This window comes from Meles meles, chromosome 5 (assembly GCF_922984935.1).
Source record: "Meles meles chromosome 5, mMelMel3.1 paternal haplotype, whole genome shotgun sequence".
Taxonomy (NCBI): domain Eukaryota; kingdom Metazoa; phylum Chordata; class Mammalia; order Carnivora; family Mustelidae; genus Meles; species Meles meles.
In genome coordinates, this window is record NC_060070.1 from 114,099,648 (window position 1) to 114,119,574 (window position 19,927).

The 19,927-nt window shown below is 39.7% G+C and overlaps 1 protein-coding gene across 1 annotated transcript in view; it reads left to right on the forward strand.

Annotated features, from left to right (window-relative positions):
* Positions 1 to 19,927, forward strand: part of COL19A1 (collagen type XIX alpha 1 chain) — a 314,993-nt gene that overhangs the window by 203,118 nt on the left and 91,948 nt on the right. Inside the window, exon 15 of the mRNA XM_046006085.1 lies at positions 9,913 to 9,966. Coding sequence (XP_045862041.1) covers positions 9,913 to 9,966 — 54 coding nt within the window. The remainder of the gene's footprint in view (positions 1 to 9,912; positions 9,967 to 19,927) is intronic.

A 19,927-nucleotide genomic window follows, 5' to 3' on the forward strand; every position in this document is an offset into this window, starting at 1 on the left:
CCGCCCTTGAGGGTACATTTCATCTTTTAAAGTAGACAACTCAAAAATGCTGAAATTATACCCTCTAATACTTTACATTAATTGAAATCAAGATATAAAATGTCATTCATGACTTCGTTGTCCCAGTGCTGGCAGGTGAAGCTAAGTGTGTTCAGAGTCTGACCTCTCTGACCCCATTATTTTCATTTTCACGTTTCTGTGAAAGTAGACACAACAGTGTTTCTGCATTATTTTTCCATCTACATGTTGATTTTATCTACCCTAAATTAGAAATACAACAGTTCCCTTAACAAAGGTGAAAGATAAATTTTGGCTTTCACAAGGCATTCTGAAAGTGCTTAGAGATGTAGAAGACCAGTGGCATTGCCGTCAGACAAGGAAGGTAGTGTACAAAGCCTGATTCCCCTTTTCTAGTCTGTGAGCATGCCTGCTGTGAGTTTCCAGTTATGGAGGAAAAGAACTTTTCACAGTGCACTTCCAGCATCCACCCTCTTAATGTGGGACAAAGATGTGAAAATATATTCACAGCGTGTTCAGGAAATTGTTTAACCACATCCTACTTCTGCCCCACCCATGATACCAAGATGAGTCAAGTGCCTTGGCAGAGATTGACAATGGCAGGCGTAGAAAACAGAGCCAGAAATTGGGACTGAGCGAGTTGGTGGTTTGGCAAGGCAGTCAGGAGTCCAGACAAATCCTAATGGAAGGTTGTGGTTGGCATGTTGGAAGGTCTGCAGAAGTCAGGGTAGATTCTGAGGCGAGAGCAGAGAGAAGCCAGGAGAGCAGGTGAGACCTCAGGAGACCCAAATTCCAAAGGACAAAGTGATAAGCACCTGGGACATTTAAAAATCTGCCTTGGTTTTGAGAAAATAAGAGAACCTCAACAATTACAGCCGCAAAGTAACTTAAATTGTGAATGATCAGGATACTCACCAAGGAAACCTTAATCCTGAGGATTATAGGTTTTAAGCTCTCAGACATACTTGGGCTTAAAATTTGGCCCACCAATTAAGAGGAGAGTGTGATTTGGAGCTAGTTGTTCAACCTTTCTCTGTAAAGGGGGAACAGTGCCACCCATGCACAGTAGTTTTGAAAAGACTAAACAAAATAATGTTAAGTCATTGCTTAGTACTCCATGTCTGGACCATGGCAAGCACTTGATGAATGGTAACCATTTTAATAATTATTAGTCATAGACTTTTCTTACGTTTTTGTGGTACACCATGGGTAGCTCAGGGCACAGAGGGAAAAGTTGATTGTTGATACATCCAATAAGAAGAGGGTTAAGAGGTCAGACCTAGAATTACTTATCTTCATGACCAGATTAGTAACAACATAATAGTAGGAATACTGAACAGTGACTCCAGACATTACTGACCACAGACTAGACCTTTTGGCTCAGTCCAATGCTTTGATGAAGTGTTATCATTTATTCAGATTATCACTTGTTCAGTTGTAGCTGAGGAGGTTTAAATAATATTGTCATATTTCCAACTTGTTTTGAAAAGCCGCTGTAGTTACTTGAAGTCTGTACAAGGAAAAGCAAGGAAAGGGTCAGAAAGACAGGGAAATTGTGCAATGATTTAGAAATTTTGAGATCCCACCCTAAATGAGGAAGGCAATATTGAGAATGGCATTACACTATGGATTCATCTTTCCACAGCTCTAAACCTACGTGTCCGTGCTGAATTACATTTTTCCATGTCCTTACAAGAGCCACTTTTCTGATCTCTGAAATAATGAGAACTTTATGACTAGAGTTGTTGCTATCATAGATGTATTTTTAAATATCTGTTAAGAAGTAAAATGCATCTAGGATATTATGCATTGCTTACATAAGTATTCCCTTCCTACTTTTTTTCACATATCATTGATTTCAAAATGTGGTAACTTTTTACATCAGTCATAAATCTTATTTCCGCTCACAATGTAAAAAGAGACAACTAAACTTCCCAAATAGTCTGTAATGTTTTCCTGTGTAATTAACACCTCATTCACAGTTGTGGGTGCCAGTCAAGGCCCTGTCTCCTCTTCCTTGACATTTCCTTGATACCTTGTTCAGGCTGAGCTGATGCCTAAGAGTGTGCGAAATACACACACGGGAACAGAGAAATAATTTAGAGGAGCCAGCTGTATTGGCAAGATCTGACAATTTAGAGAGCCTGCTTTCCTGTGTGTCTCCTCTGTGGGCTTGCAGTCTCCATACCACCCCTTATTGAAGTCCAGTTCCTGCTTTAACCTTGTCTTCATCGTCATCATCCTCAGCAGCAGCAAAAACCATCTGTCAGATAAGTACCAGTAGCCCATTATTTGCATTCTTTCTCTTCTTAATGCTCCTGCAGGGCCAAGTGTTTATAAATCAGGTGACTAATTTAAGATACATGTGCTCTCATACTGCAAGTCATCCTGGAAGGATGGTTATTTTTAACTGTTGAAAATTTGTAGATGTCATTTACTTAAGTAGCCCTGTCTTTTTTGTTTTGTTTTTGTTTTTTTAATCTTCCTGACAATAGTGACCCTTTGTGGCCTTCCACACAGCGATGCAAATGGCTGTAGTCATTAGATAATTCAAATAAAATCATTCTATTGTTGAAATCTCCTGGTTTCATTTTTTTTTCCATTTTATTTATTTTTTCAGCGTAACAGTATTCATTGTTTTTGCACAACACCCAGTGCTCCATGCAAAACGTGCCCTCCCCATTACCCACCACCTGTTCCCCCAACCTCCCACCCCTGACCCTTCAAAACCCTCAGGTTGTTTTTCAGAGTCCATAGTCTCTTATGGTTCGCCTCCCCTCCCCAATGTCCATAGCCCGCTTTGGGAGAGGGGGAGTGGTTTCATTTTTTTAATTGTCCTATACATTCAAATTATTGTAATATACATTCAGAAACATGTATGTATCATAAGGATATACAGGTTGATGATTTTTCAGATATTGACCACATCCATGTCACTGGCACACAACATATCAGCATCACCCACACCATAAAATCCCCCCGGTGCTCTCCTCCACTCCCCGCTCCCACGCGGTATCCTGTCATAACTTCTAACAGCATGGATTATCTTTGCCTGAGTTTATTCCTTTTATAAACTGATGAACACTATGTTTGCAAGAGTCACTGGTAGTGTTGCATATAGTATAGTGCATTCAGGTTGGTTTTTTTTTTTTTTTTTTTTGCTGTGTTGTATTCCATTGCATAAATGCCCCACAATTTATCATATTTCTATGCTTCATGGACTCCTCGATTATTATTTTAGATGAAAAAATTTCCATATTTCCATATACATAGTTAAGAGTTGGCTACAGTTTTTAATTCATACACAATCCATATTATACGTTTTTTTTGTTGTTTTTTTTTTAGATTTTATATATTTACTTGACAGAAAGAGATCACAAGTAGGCAGAGAGGCAGGCAGAGAGAGAGGGAAGCAGGCCCCCTGCTGAGCAGAGAGCCCGATGCGGGACTCGATCCCAGGACCCTGAGATCATGACCTGAGCCAAAGGCAGCGGCTTAATCCACTGAGCCACCCAGGCGCCCCTACGTTTTCTTGATATATTTTTTTTTTAAAGATTTTATTTATTTATTTGACAGAGAGAGATCACAAGTAGGCAGAGAGGCAGACAGAGAGAGTGAGAGGGAAGCAGGCTCCCCGTCGAGCAGAGAGCCCGAAGCGGGACTCGATCCCAGGACCCTGAGATCATGACCTGAGCCGAAGGCAGCAGCTTAAACCACTGAGCCACCCAGGCGCCCCCGTTTTCTTGATATATTATCAAACATTTCTAAATTTAAAAATGTGGACAATTCAGCAGAAGATGGTAGAAGAGCAGGATGAGAAGAAACTGACATTATTACGACCATGTATTAGATGTCGTGTCATGAGTATCATTTTTAATTGTGGAAAAATACATATTATATAAAACTTGCCATTTTAACCATTTTCAAGTGTAAAGTTCAGTAGTGTTAAGTACATTCACATTGTTGTGAAAAAGATCTCCAGAACTCTTTCATCTTGCAAAACTGAAACTCTATCTCCATTAAACATCTCCCCTCTAACCTCTTCCCCCACCCCCCGGGTAACTACCATTGTACTTTCTGTTTCTATAAATTTGACTACTCTAGGTACCTCATATAAGGGATGCATACAGTAATCATACAGTATTTTTGTTTGGTGACTTATTTCACTATGTTTGTTTCAATTAGCAGGATGCCATCAAGGTTCATCCATGTTGTAGCCTGTGTCAGAATTTCCTTCCTTTTTAAGACTAACTAATATTCCATTGTATGTATATACTGCGTTTTGTTTACCCATTCATCTGTTAGTGGACATTTGAATTTGTTCCTCCTCATGGCTATTCTGGCTGGTGCTGCTGTGGACATGGATATACAAATTCAAAAGCCTGCTTTCAGTTCTTTTAGATATACACCCAGATGTGGGATTTCTAGATCACATGGTAGTCCTACTTAAAGAATTAAGATTTTAAGAATTTAAGATTTAAGAATCTGCATAGTGTTTTCCATAGCAGTTGCAATATTTTACAATCTCACCAAGAGTGATTAAGTATTCCAATTTTTCCACACCCTTGCCAACACTTATTTTCTGTTTTTTGAAAGAAAGCCATCGTAATGAGTGTATATGGTAGGAATTTACATATGATCTTTTTTTAGTGCTTAGCAGATGTGTTGTGAGGTATAAATATCAATTTTACAGCAATGAAATTTTGACACAAAAAAATTCCATAAAAGCAAAAGCCAGGACTCCAGTCCAGGTGCTCTTAAACTTGACAGGGGGCTTTTCATTCACATAAACTCACATAATCACAAAACCAACTGGGCTTTTATATTGTAAGCTACAAGATTTACAAGATATTAGCAGTTCTACGTGATTGCCGAACCTGAAATATGAATAAGAGCTTGAGGCTTAGAGTAGGGCTTCTCAAAGTATGGTCTTTAGGTCAGCAGCATCAGCATTACTGGGAACCTGTTAAAAATGTAAATTCTCGGGGCGCCTGGGTGGCTCAGTGGGTTAAAGCCTCTGCCTTTGCCTTAGGTCATGGTGCCAGGGTCCTGGGATCGAGACCCGCATAGAGCCCCACATCGGGCACAAGGGGCTCTCTGCTCAGCAGGGAGCCTGCTTCCCACTCTCTCTCTGCCTGCCTCTCTGCCTACTTGTGATCTCTCTGTCAAATAAAGAAATAAAATCTTTTAAAAAAAATGTAAATTCTCAGGCCCTGCCCCAAGACTTAGTGAATCAGAAACTCTGGAAATGGGGAGTCAAATCTGTTGGGTTTTTTTTTTTTTTTAAGTATAGTTGATATACAATATTATAGTAGTTTCAAATATTCAACACAGTGATTCAACATTTATATCTAATAAAATAATCACCACAATTAGTCTGGTTACCATCTGTTACCATACAGAATTATTCCAATATTATCAACTTTCTTCTCTTCACTGTACTTTACATCTCTGGGACTTATCTATTTTATAACTGGAAGTTTGTACCTCTTAATCCCCTTCACTCGTTTCAGCCATTCTCCCACACCCTCCTCCCCTCTGGCAGCCACCAGTTTGTTCTCTGTATTTCAGAGTAGGTTTTCTGTCTTATTTTGTTTTGTTTGTTCATTTGTTTTGTTTTTTAGATTCCACATATAAGTGAAATCATGTGGTATCTGTTTTTCTCTGTCTGATCTGACTTGTGTCACTTAGCATAGTAACCTTCTAGGTCTATCCATGTTGTGACACATGGCAAGATTTCATTCTTCTTTTATGGTGGAGCAATAGGTCAGTGTGTATGTGTGTGTGTGTGTGTGTGTGTGTGTGTGTGTGTGTGTGTGTGTAATATCTTCTTTGTTCATCTACTGACGGACACTTAGGTTGCTTCCATGTCTTGGCTATCGTGAGTAATGCTACAAGAAATATAGAGGTGCATATATCTCTCCAAATTAGTGTTTTCTTTTTTCTTAGCAAATATAGTAGAATCAGTATGATAGTTCTATTTTTACTTTTTGGAGGAACCTCCAACCTCCAAACTGGCTGCACCAGTTTGCATTCCCACCAACCGTGCACGAGGGTTCCCTTTTCCTCCACATACACTGATCTGTTTTAACTAGCCCTCCTGATGATGCTGACACACAATCAGGTCTGGGCACCACTGGGCTTAAATCATTAGACAAATATCTAAACTGCTGTCTAATAACCTTTACACTGTTTCCAAATGGGAAATTTACATGTTGGGCACTTCGAGGTTTCCAGGGCAACCTGGTATGGTGAATCTGTTTTATGCTTCATACTCCCATTTTCAGAAAAGGGGTGGATTAGCCCAATTGTGATTATGCTGGAACAGCAGGTCCCCATCAGCCAGGCTCCAATTTATCACAATTGCGTATGAACAAATGGCCACCTGGGGCAGGCATCCTAACCAGGAAGGTCACCCCAGCTCAGCATTTATCTTGTCTGCCAGGATTTTCATCCCCACCCTCATCCAAGTCCCTGGGTCTTGAGCAAGCGTTGCAGGGAAGGCACTGAAATAGAAGGAGGCAGACGTGGGAACAAACGTGAGACAGCCATGCCTCCTGTCACTTCGCCTCCACCAGCAACAGCCCTCGCCCGGGCCCCAGGCGTCCCCACATAGTTCCCTAGAGCCCTGCAAAGAAAAGAACAGAGATTCATGGAATACACTTTCCTCAGAAAAACTGAAGGAATCTGATTTTAGTCCTAGGATGAGAGTTGGGGCTTAGGCCTGCTGTCTTGGCATGTGTTATTAGTAATATATGTATAAGTAACAAGTAACATTAATTAATATAAAATATGTGCTGAATTGTCCTGACTTGAATAATCAAATTCACTCTACCAAAAATCTACATTATCTCGTAGGGGAGGCTTTTGCCTTTCCTGAATGCTTTAAAGTGGAAAAGCAAAAGATCTTTTGGAGGAATAGGAGAATGGGAGGCTGTTCAGTGCAGCTGGAGGACTTGAATGGGAGGAAAGAAGAAAAAGGATTGAATTTCTGGGGCTCCTTGGAGAGAAGAAAGATGATGCCCGGGAGTAGGCCCAGAATGTCTGTCACTCCAGTAGTTCCGGACCACTCCCAGACACCACCCTCGGCAGCTTCCAGCATGTTTCTCATCCGTTTACTCTCCTGCTTTGTCCTATCAGAGCCCCCTTCCTAGATCACTGAAAGTTAAGACTTAAGCTAAATTCCTAAGTCTAAATATATTTAAGACATTTTTTGGCTGTATGGCTTTAAAAAAAAAAAGGGTACTGTATTGCTTTGTAAAGAAAATCATTAAAAAGAATTCCAATCAGGATTAGGGTGTAACCAGGAACTCAAGCCTACGAACCACATTTAAACTGAAATACGTGCCATCTGAAGTTATCTGCGGCACACGATATATTCCAGTAAATGAACGGCCCTAAGAAATACTTGACCTGCATATCCATCCTTAGCAAGGATGCGTGAACAAAGGCAGCATTCCCCAGCGCTCCTCCAGCATACACATCGGTGCTCTCGGACAGTTGCAAGGCTGACTTAAGTGATTGCTGAAATCACCAGTGATATGCAAGAATTTGGATGCTTGCCCCTACCGTACTGAATTGTGAATGTTTGTACTCCACCTCCTAAAATATGACAAGGGTATGTTACAATATCTGACATTTGGTTTGCCTTAACCATTCACTCTGTGATAAAAGTTGATCAATAGTCAGCCTCATTTTCCCCACTTCCTGCCCAGATCAATACACATGTCTCCTTTAAAGAAAGGAGAATGCGCACAGAAGTTGATCCCATGGTTTAACTCACCTCAACCTAAAAGAAAGAACCTATCACCCACTTCGATGCCATTGATTTTGTTTCTTTGTGCTCTGTGACTAAATAAATTACAGTGCTTCCACTTTCTAAGTAAACTTTTTATCATTGATTAGTCCTCAGGGTCTAATTGACTTACATTTACTAAAAGACCCAATATATTGATTTTCAGAATGTGTAAACTACAAGACCAGAAAATGATGTACATGGGTATAACTTTTATTAAGTATACAGACTATTAAATTATATATTCATTCCAGTGTTACAGCTCCCCAAAGGAACTCCCAAGTTCAGATCTCTGCAACAGGAAATACATGAAAAGATCAGTAATTATATTTCTGTTTTTAATAAAGGTTTTAAAAATTTGTTCTGTGAGGGGCGCCTGGGTGGCTCAGTGGGTTAAGCCTCTGCCTTTGGCTCAGGTCATGATCTCAAGGTCCTGGGATCGAGCCCCACATCAGGCTCTCTGCCCAGCAGGGAGCCTGCTTCTCCCTCTCTCTCTCTGCCAGCCTCTATGCCTACTTGTGATCTCTCTCTGTGTCAAATAAATAAATAAAATATTTTTTAAAAAATTTGTTCTGTGAATGTTAGCTAGGATTGTTTATAAAAACAGCTGCTGTTTTTGTATGAATTGTTGATGGTGTGCGCTTAATGTACCTTCAACAACAGTGCAAGCATTTCCCATCCAATCATAGTGTGGTATGTGCTTACTTATCCCCCTAGTTTTATTCCACTCATTTAACTGACATTGGACTTCCTACCCCACTCCCAGCCTAGACAAAAACCAGAAAGAGGAAGTGACTTTGCCTGACACTTTCAGAGCAAGAAAACTAGTGAATGAGATGGGCCTTTCTGTGTGTATGTTTACAGTTCTACCCCCAAAAAATGTTGAAAGATTAACCCAATACTTTTACTTTGTCAGTAGCAACAAGTCTTAATGTGTATTACTATACTACCAATATGATAATAAAATAATTAGTAACAATGAAGTGGAGTGACCACATTTATAAAACATGCACGGAGGGGTCCCTGGGTGGCTCAGTGGGTTAAGCATCTAACTCTTGATTTCAGCTCAGGTCATGATCTCAGGGTCCTGAGACCAAGCCCTGCATCAGACTCCAGGCCCCACCTTCAGATTCTCTCTCTCTCCTCCCTCTGCCCTCCCCTCCCCTCTCTAAAAAAAATAAAAATAAAACATGCTTAGAAATGCTTCTCATTCAGAATATATACTTTCAATACCTAGGCTTACATCATTCTATTAGAAAAGGAACAAAATTTAAAAAGCGAGTTTATAAAGAATAACTAACTGCCCTTTAAATGATATTAGGTACACAGTCACCTAGAGATGTTAGCACGATCTTACTTTTCTAACTCTTGAGATTGAAATTTAGCTAGTGGTCAGCTTGGGAAAGTTAACATTCAATGCCATAGTGAAGATTGATCAGCAAGGGATATTTATTTTAGTTAACTTAAAAAAATAGCTTTACCATCCAGAGGAATGAAAAGAGCTAGTTGATGTGCTTTATACGATACACAGGATTACGGTATGGCTTCAGGTAGTGCTTTTCACACTGTCGTGAGCATAAGAGTGACCTGAGATGGTTTTAAAGTGTAGATTCGTGACTTCCTGCCCAGAGATTCTAAACCAGTAAGTCGAGGATGAAGCTTCAGAACGTGCATTTGTAACACCCAATCCCACGCTCAGGTTACTCCTATGAAATTATTCAGACCGTTCTTCAAGAAACACCAATTTAAGATGACAAATGCAGGTTTTATTGCATCCAAAACCATAGAATCGTCAGATAAAATGTCAATCTTAGACCATCTTTCAGATGCTTTGCGTTACTTGACTACAGTATCAATGTAGACAGCATTTAAAGGACTGCCTGTAAGTTAACGTTTATTCATTGCAGGCACTATCTTTCTCCTGCTGGTCATTAAAATTTGGCCTGTGGGTTTTAGATTTCATTGATGTTTAAAGGTCAGTTAGGCTTGAAATTATTTTTTAATTTTTACTATCTTTAAAATTGCCGTTTAATATTGTCTCATCTAAAAGCAAAAAAAGGCATCACAATATTTATTGTCTGTTTCTCTTTGGTTTCCAGGGAAGACGAGGAAAAACAGGTCCTCCAGGAAAACCGGGTCCCCCAGGACCACCCGTGAGTAAACAGTATGATTGTCCTTTAGGAGAGCCCCGCTTTCTTCCTGTGTATTTATCTATGGATTATTTTGCCCCCCCCCCCCCCGCCCCGTAGATAATTTCAATCTTTTCTACTGTTTAAAATGGTTATACTCCTGGGACGCCTGGGTGGCTCAGTTGGTTAAGCGTTGGACTCTTGGTTTCAATTCAGATGGAGATCTCAGGGTCATGAGATCAAACCCCCTGTTGGGCTCCGTGCTGGTCATGGAGTCTGCTTGAGATTCGCTTTCCCGCTCCCTCACCTGCTCCACCTGCTTGCTTGATCTCACTCTCTCTCAAATAAATAAATTATTAAAAAATAAAAATAAAATAAAATGGTTATACTCCCTACACCTCCCACTACCACACAAACAATGAAGTAAGGGAGGCTAGTAGCTGTCTGCACATCGTATCCACTTCTTTCTTATGTAGACAGGAGCCACCGCACTGCCTACAGGAGCGCCCTAAGCCAAGTCTCCAAGTAGATGAATCCTGATCTGAACCCACCAGGTTCCATCTCCTCAGTTTCCTAATGTCCAAGCTGGTAGTAAGTTAGATATCTTAGATATCTGGAGAAGCATGACTAATTTTCTTGATATAACTGTTCGTTAGCAGAATTTTGTAGAATGCTGTTGCTGGAGGGAGCTGTAAAGATCTAGCCAATTAGCTCATATTTTTCTTTACCCCAAGCCTCTAGAAAATGTATTCCTTTTCTTGTGGTTCTGCCAATCCTTCAGCCCATCAGAGTCTGATCTGTGTCCAGGCTACCCTAATGGCACTGTTCTTTCTTTGGTGACTGGTAATCTCTGAGGCGTGAGATTCCCTGGGTCTGATCAGGCTTCATTTGATTTCACTGCTATATAGGAATTTACAGGGGTGCCTATTCTCTCCTTGAAACTCTCAGTTCTATTGGTGTAGTGACATTGATGTGGTTTTTTTTTCCTTCTATCTCTGGGGCCATCCTTTTTTGTCTCCATTAACAGTGTTCCCTCCTCTCCTATCTGTATGTTACGTGCATTAAACATTTCCAGTTTTTTATTTCAACCCTGACATTCCTCCTGTGTTCCAGGCTCATACAATCCCACTGCCTGCTCACTGTCTCCACTTACAGGTCTCCTACACATTACAAAAGCAGCATGTTCCCAAACTAAACTCCAGAAACAATTCTAGATTTTTTCTCTCCCCCCCCCCCCATCATCCATTCCCAGACTATTCCTAAATCATATCCATTCTACATCTGGATAGCTCACGAATCCATCTCCTCCTCTCTTTCCTCATTGCCATTGACTTTGTTTTGGCCCTTGTCAGTTTGTATCCGTATTTTAATAGCTGTCTCAGAGAGGATCTCATTGTCTCTACCTTCTACGAGTGGAGTAATATCTCCCAATGATAATTCAGACTGTGTGATCCTTCAGCTTGAAATTCTAATAGCTTCCCTCTCCTTCTACATCTGGATTCTCCATCTTCTGTGTGTCATTCTGGGCCCTTGATGTCTCTTTGCCCATCATCCTCTATGCCCTTCCTTTGTTTGTAACCTGTAGTGTCATCCTCACTCACTATCTCAAAAATGCCATGCTTTGCACCTCTGGAGGCTTCGGTAAGCTTCCTCTGTCTTCGGGACTCATCTCAGCCTCGGCTTTCCTGCATAGCCCTTGTCAGTGCTCTCAGTGCGTGAGGTGTCTTCACCCACGATCCTTGCACTCATGTACCTCCTGTACTGAGGTAGCACAGGGCACAGTGCTTCATACTGTTGCTTTCTTTCTAGGTTGGCCTGCTGCACTGCCATTTTTTTGAACCTCTGTTTTAACACCATTGCCTAGCACAGCTTCTGTCCTGTAGCATGTGATTGTTAATTATTTAATGAATGAGTATACAAATGAATGTATCCTGTAGATAAGAAAATGAAAACCAGAGGGGCACCTGGGTGGCTCAGCCATTAAGCGGCTGCCTTTGGCTCAGGTCATGATCCCAGGGTCCTGGGATCGAGCCCTGCCATCAGGCTCCCTACTCCGCGGGAAGCCTGCTTCTCCCTCTCCCACTCCCCCTGCTTATGTTCCTTCTCTTGCTGTGTCTCTCTCTATCAAACAAATAAATAAAATCTTAAAAAAAAAAAAAAGTTGAAAACCAGAAAGTGGCTTTTTAAAGACCAGAATCACCGCTCACCACCACTAGAGGGCTCCAGACCTAGCATCTTGGGAATTTCTTAGGATGTGGTCATGGGTGGGTGTGCGGAAAAATGAACAAGGTTGCTCTCATCCACTTTCGCCATTCAATTGGATTGTTCTATTAGCAATGTACTGGTGTCAATGGATAGTTATTATAAAAGCAAGTGGAGAAAAAAGAGGCATAACTCGGGAGCCTGGAAGCCATTCTTTAAAGGAATTAGCTTTGTTGATTTTTATTCCAAATTTTCTAGCAAAACAGAGAATGTGTTGTAAGATTTGCAATAATTGTCTTCTGCTATAAAGAAGAAACGCTGGTGAATGCAAACAGGCAAGATTAGACCTTCATATACTTTCTAAACATACGATACTGCTTTTAAAACTGGATAATTGTTGTCTCAGAGGAGGAATTTGAATGATGAACGCTTTTGTGACAAGCCTGCCAAATGTCTAGGAAAGAAGATTACTCCAAGTCCTGGAATGAGTTCTCAGCTATAAATCAATGGAGTTTACTGAAGAATTTAGAAGATTAAGAAGTATGCGACTCTATGAAGGAATTTATAATATTCAATTCCACCGGTTCTAGTTTATTGCCAGGGCATTTGGGGAAGAGAGGTACTTATTTTATTTCAAGTATTGGATTTAGAATTTCAACTCAACTATGGGTCTGATACAATGTTTGTTAAATCCTGGGCACACAGTTCTTAAAAGAATAGTGGGTTTTGTTATCTTCTGTAATAAAACAAAATACCAATTATTATAAAATATTGTGAAAGAACCAACTACAAAAATAAGGGAAAAATCTATGAGAAAATAAAAGGTTTTTATTCATAGGTCAGCTTTTGTTTTAAAAGAAAAGGTCTTAAATAGCTCCTTTTCTGTTTAAGAATCGTGGTTTATGGAAATTCTTCATCTATTTGATTCTGGGCTAACTCCTCCAGGTGACTAAAATATCTTTTCTCGAATACAAGTATTATCAAAACTTTATGATGGAGTACGGTTTTCAACCTGTTTTGGATTTTTTTGCAGTTGTTCAGATGACGGGTTGAATGGGCGACCTGCATACCAGCATGCTGCAAAAAATCTTGGGAGGCACCTACTCATACTCAACGACTTAGCCAAGGGCAGCATTGGAAGTGAAGGCTAACTAACAGTTTCCCTACATTTTTCTATGCTATCTTCATGTTTAATTTTTCTGAACATAGTGTATTTTAGCAAGAGGACTTTTGATTATGATGAGAGTTTTCATATGTCCAAACTCGTCAAATTATACACATTACATATGTTCAGTTGTTTGAACATCAATTATACCTCAATAAACCTGTTGAAAAAAGAGTTGAAAGGAAATGCCCAGTAAAACAAATAGAGGGGATTGGAATACTATGCAGCCATCAAAAGAAATGAAATCTTGCCATTTGCGACGACGTGGATGGAACTAGAGCGTATCATGCTTAGTGAAATAAGTCAATCGGAGAAAGACAACTATCATATGATCTCCCTGATATGAGGACATGGAGAAGCAACATGGGGGGGGTAGGGGGATAGGAGAAGAATAAATGAAACAAGATGGGATTGGGAGGGAGACAAACCATAAATGACTCTTAATCTCACAAAACAAACTGGGGGTTGCTGGGGGGAGGTGGGATTGGGAGAGGGGGAGCGGGCTATGGACATTGGGGAGGGGAGGCGAACCATAAGAGACTATGGACTCTGAAAAACAACCTGAGGGTTTTGAAGGGTCAGGGGTGGGAGGTTGGGGGAACAGGTGGTGGGTGATGGGGAGGGCACGTTTTGCATGGAGCACTGGGTGTTGTGCAAAAAGAATGAATACTGTTACGCTGAAAAAAAATAAATAAATAAAAAGGGAAAAAAAAAAAAACAAATAGAGGGGAAGGAGAGAGCAAACTGAGTATCACTGACAGAGGAAAGCAGCCTGAGCAAATATAGAGCACTGTGGCCCTGGGGTGTGGGGATGGGCAGGCAGCCCACGCATTTCTGAGACAAAGAACGCAAGGCCAGCACTGACATGTTGAGCCCTGCCAGGGTCCTGGTGAACCTCATATGAAGCCCTACAAGTCAGGGGAAGCTACGAAAATTCGTGCAGAGTTCTACATAGGGAGTCTCGTGGCCAGATTTCATTGATTCGTCCCTCTAGTGGTGACCATGGTGGAGTTGGATTGTTGAGTGTAGGCAAGCTTCACTATGGCTATCGTAGTAGTTACTACTTTTTAAATTATCAATAGGACATTTTATCTCTTTCAGATGTCCCATGGAATTATTTGTATTTTATGATGATCTATATGTAGCTTAGGAGGTATCCCAATTTATTTATGGACATATTTAGATCAAATGTTGTTTTTCACTTGTTTGTCTTTTTCAACATTGTACCTTATGTGAAAGGAGCCCAACTTCACAGGAGGAAGGAATGTAACAAGAGAGAGAAGGAAAGGTTGGTCAAGGTGAAAATCTTCCTAATTCAGATTTAGAAATGGTGTATGACTCACCCTAGTGGCTTGCCTGTGAGATTCCTAAAGCACTTGCTGGAATTTCATACGACAGTATGAATTTTAAAATATTAATTTTATCTCTTATCAAACAGTAATCAAATAATATGTAATACCCATCAAATAAGTGAATAGTATATAATTTTAGTATATATGTTTGAGCAATTAGCTTTTAGAAAAATTAGGGAGAAAAAACTCTATTCTGATTAGTGTGATTGTCTAAAAAGCACCAAGATGGATTCTTTGATAACAAGCATACTTTGCTCAGTTTCTTCAAGAAAATGTTATTCCCTTTGGGGTTTCAGAGATGTTCCCTAAATCAAAGGTAGTGTTGTTATTTAAAGGAATATCAATGAAGATTTTTCAAAATAGAACTGAAAGATATCTCTAATGGCCTGAAGCAACTCAAATAATTAAAACACTTTAACCAATCCTTCTACTTGCAATTTTTTGTTCTGAAATTAAATTTGTATTTTCTCACTCTTAAGAAACATTTGTTCCAAAAGGTACATTTTTTACAAAGAGTAATTTCCCACAACTTCCCACTTAGTATTTAAAAGACAACCTTTTTTTCCCTTAGAGAGCATATTTCCTAGGGGCAAAAAAATTCTAATAATGCAATATTTACTAAAAGCTGAACTGCTATTGAACTGCTATTATTAAATTGTCTTTATGAATTATGTCTTTATGAATTAGTGTTTCATCAAAGTCATATATATTGCTCCAATTTAGTTCCCATATTTACTTTTTTAAAGAGAGAGAGAGAGGAATGGCAGAGGGAGAGGATCTCAAGCAGACTCTGCATTGGGCGTGGAGCCTAGTCTTAGAACTCTGAGATCATGACCTGCGGTAAACTGAAGAGTCAGATGCTTAACCAACTGAGCCATCCAGGCACCCCTATTTCCCATATTTAATAGCAATTTTTACTCTGAGGAAGATTTAGTTGAAATTTACATAGCTGTATCCTGTTTAAAATAAGATTATTCCTAATTGAAATACTTGTAGTTGAGGAGCAGTTAAACTGGTTAACAGAGCTGGCCACAACCCTTTATGATAAACATATTTTTAAATAAAATATTAGTCCAATTTCCTGTTAACAGGCAGAGCCTATCCTACCTATACAAAGGAAAAAGTTCTCAAATTCCCCCAAATAACTTCCGCCATCTTGTTTTGAATGACTTACTCTTCACTGGTGGGAAACCATTAAGCAGAGATGTCTTAGACTGATATTACCTGCAAATACACTAGGCTGGAGAGCAGTTTTTCAGAGAAGCGTGAGAGCATTAAGTGTCTCCCCGGGGAAGGAAATAATACTAACTCCTGAGGAAACAGGTTCAAAAGAAAGGGATGGATCAGGAAAGTTTATTAGAGTACTTGCTCTGCATGAGGTGCTCCATGGCCAATGCCTTATGTAATCCTCACCACCGTGGTGAGATGTAGAAGTGGTCCCATTTTATAATAGGATAAAGGTTGCTTGGAAATATCCAGCAACGTGCCCCAGATGACACAAGTGTAAGTGGGGGAACAAGAAGTGAAACCCAGGAGCTGATCTCTAAGCCCAACTTTATTTCACTGGATCCCGGATGGGAAAGGCAAGCTTCTAGTTTGTAATTTCACTTGAATCAGTCTTATTTAAACATTAGACACCGAATGTGGTTTGATTTTCTCGTGAGATCCATAGCACTGCAGTGTCTCAGGACAGCGGGATGATGGAAGAAGATTGTGAGGTACCCAGTCCTCCTCACTAGTATGTCGTCAGGCAGTTCACTTGACATTTCCATGGCTCAGTTTCCTTTTCTATAAATTTGAAATGATAGTACCTGCCTCCATCAGATTCTCACAGTTGCTGGGAGGAATCAAAGCCATGTGTGAGATGATCTTTCTTGTAAATGTGAAGCTCTGTGTAAGTATAGCTGAGATCCGTTTCTATTACTCTGACCATCCATCCACACATATAGTATTGTAGGTAGAAGAGATTGTCTTCAATCTCCTTTATATAAAGTTCCCAAAATCCTGTTAAAAAAATGTGAATGTCTTTCAATGACTTGCTAAAATGGAAGATCACGAGCTCTACATAAATATGGAAAGCTTAGTCTACATATGTAAATCTACTCATGAAGAGAGAGGAAGGTTACTCACAGTCAGGTAATAATAATGGGGTCTGAGTGTTCAGTGGTGTTTTTTCGCCTTCTGATTTACAGCCTCTTTCTGGCTTGTGGGACTTGTTCATCCACGATCTGAGCTGTTGCATTTTATTAGTTGTGATGTTCTGTAAGTCTCAATTACTATCCCTCACACTCTAATAAAAATTTCTCTTTTTCTTTAAAACCTTCCAGTTATCTGCATAGCATAAGCAATGGAGAATCGTGGCCTTGTGTTATGATAATGAGACTTGGAAAATCTCAAGACTTGAAATGCATTAGTTTATTTCAAAGTGTTCTGGTTTTTAGTTCCTTTAGAAAAGAGAGGAAAGCAGCTGGAAATGAGGCGGAGCAGGAGGGAAAGCAGGAGAATTTAACTAATGAGCCATTAAAGGAAGTATGTATTAGCCCACCCATTTGACATTAACTTTACTTCTCATCCATCATCACTATAAAAGTGTTTATTAAAAACCATATTAATTTTAAAATGTGTTATTATTTCTTTCTGTTACAGGCAGGGCTCTTGATTCCTTTCTTTTTTTTTTCCCCCTGGCATTGTTTTTGTGCATTGTTTCATTATTGCAGTATGAGAATTGAGCAGTGGGCTCAAATGTGTCACATTTCAGTGCATAGCAATTTACGTTGAAAACAGAAATTTCAAGGAATTTGTAACGTGGGGCAGCAGCTCCCTCTGCTGTTTCCACTGGACAAGCGCTAAACAAATTTCATAGCCTTTGGAGGATGTCCAAGCTATGGATATATTCTGTGTCTGAGGGTTAATTATAAATCTACATGATTTTCCAAATTATTTTCAGGGGTGTTTTTTGCATTTTATGCTTATCCTATCCTTTAAATGCAAATGCTATTTCATCCACAGTCACTTTCAATATGAATTTGATATACTGTTGAAGTGCAAACCCTTAGCTCCTGGATGTCTAAAATGCCCATCTATTGTAAAATGCTGATGAAACACTACAGTGATCGTTTTGTGGGAGCTGACTCCAGTGCAATTTATGCTTCTTTTCTAAAACCACAATATGATTTAAAACAAATACAAGCGTGTTATTTCTGTTTTTGTTTTAACCTCGGTGTAAAAGAACTTCTTTTACCTGAAAGCATGAGTCACTGCACAGTGTGAAAGTTATGTTTGTACTGCCTTATACACAGTTAAAAGAGTAATATTGGCGTAATACTGAATTCATTTATTCAACAAATAGTTACTGAGCATCTATCATGTGTGAGTCACTATTACAAACATTGAGCATACAGTTGTTTCAAAGAAATGCATAGCGACAAACAGGCTATAGACGGGGTCTCTCCCTTAAGTAACTTACACTCAGTTGTGTGTTGAGGGTGGCAGTGATTAGTAAGAAATTTGACAGATAGCAAAACAATTTCAGTTTAGTCGGAGGTGATTCAGGGGAACTAACTGGGCAATTTAAGAGGGATTTGGAAGAGTTGTTACTCTAGTTAAAATGGTCCAGGGGGCGTCTTTGAGCATTTAGATGACATTGCTTGAGAAGGAAGGAACTAGCCCATGAGGGTCAGAGCAAGATCTTTCCAACCAGAGAGACCAGGATGTGCAAATGACCTGAGGTGGGAATGACTTGATGTATCTAATGAACATAAAGGATCTAGGAGAAAAAAAAGGGGGGGGGGCAAAAAAAAAAGATGCCTCCTTTCTGGTAGTTCATGGGTTGGGTCAGATGATTAATCATAGCAATGGAGATTATATGCCCTCAAAACGCCATAGACCTAATGGATTTCTGTGCCGTATCCTATTATCCATGCATTTAGATCTTCCATCTCCAGCTTTATTGGCTATGAACTGAGAACTCAGGGTGCAAAGTTATTGTTTTCAGCATAAAGCAAGGCCCCCCAAATTCATTTTGGACTACTGAATAAAGTGGATGACAAGGAATATCTGAATTTTAGCATTTAATTTCTGGTTAAAGCACCCTGAATGTAACTATATACATTTTGAGGCTCATCATGTCTAAATGGGAATCCAGTTCTCATTCTTAACATCCCTTTTAGAGACCTTGAACTGATCAGGGTTTTATCATGTTTCTCAGTTTTCCTTTCAGCAGAAAACCCTCAGTCTCTTTGGTCTATTAAATGACTAAAGGCCATGTACTATAATGATAATCTCCTCAGAGAAAATGAACCTAACCATTTATTTCAGTCAATGGGAATAGTAATTTCCCTTCTTAATAAAAATAAGATGACTTCCTCAGATTTAAAAATAAAGACACATAAGACCTATAAAATGCAGACAGACATGGCCAGTTAATCATTTTTATTACCACTTGTTCCCCCCACTGGGGTCATGGTCCTAGACAAAACAGCTGTTGCCACATTGCTGAAATTCCACGGTCACCTTGTGTGGCCACAGAATGCATAGACTTGCGTGTGAAGCAGCTGGGGGTTTCAGGTTGAGAATTTGAAAACTAGCACTTGGGTTCAATTCCCCAATTACTTCTCTTTTTCTGTCTCTATGAACAGTAGCAGGAGGACATTATTAGTCACTTTCGGAATTCCTAAGTTTTTTGCTAACAACAGCCATAATCTAGAGGAAAAGGATTTTATCTTCTTAGAGCCACTGACTCTTTATCTCGGATTATGTTATTGAAACCAACTATTAGGACTTCTGAATTGACGGGCATTGTGTATCGCGGTCATGGAACAAGATATTTGATATCCTTGATATCTGATCATTAAATTTGCTATTGGGCCAGCGCATGGATTAAGCACTATTTCTTTGTGGTGGATAAACATTAAGGTTTTAATAAACCTGACTGGCCTTTGAGAGATATTCAGAAAGGGAGACCTGTTTCCTAAATAATCTTACAGTTTGTATTTGATGAGATCATTTCCAAAAAATATTTCCATACAGTATTTAATTTTACCTCTGTATGACTTTGTGAGGTAGGCAAGAAAAGATTATCTCTGGTTTAACAAGAACAAGGCTCTAGGCCTTCTAGGGAAGAAGACCTGGGGAAGATCTAGGGAAGTAGGGGCTCACTGAACTCCACGCAGTTGGTTTTCTCTGCTCAGCTACTACCTAGTGGAAAACTGTTTGGGTCAAAGGTGACTGGAGAAAAAAAACAAGTTTTCAGCAGTGGAACTGAAAC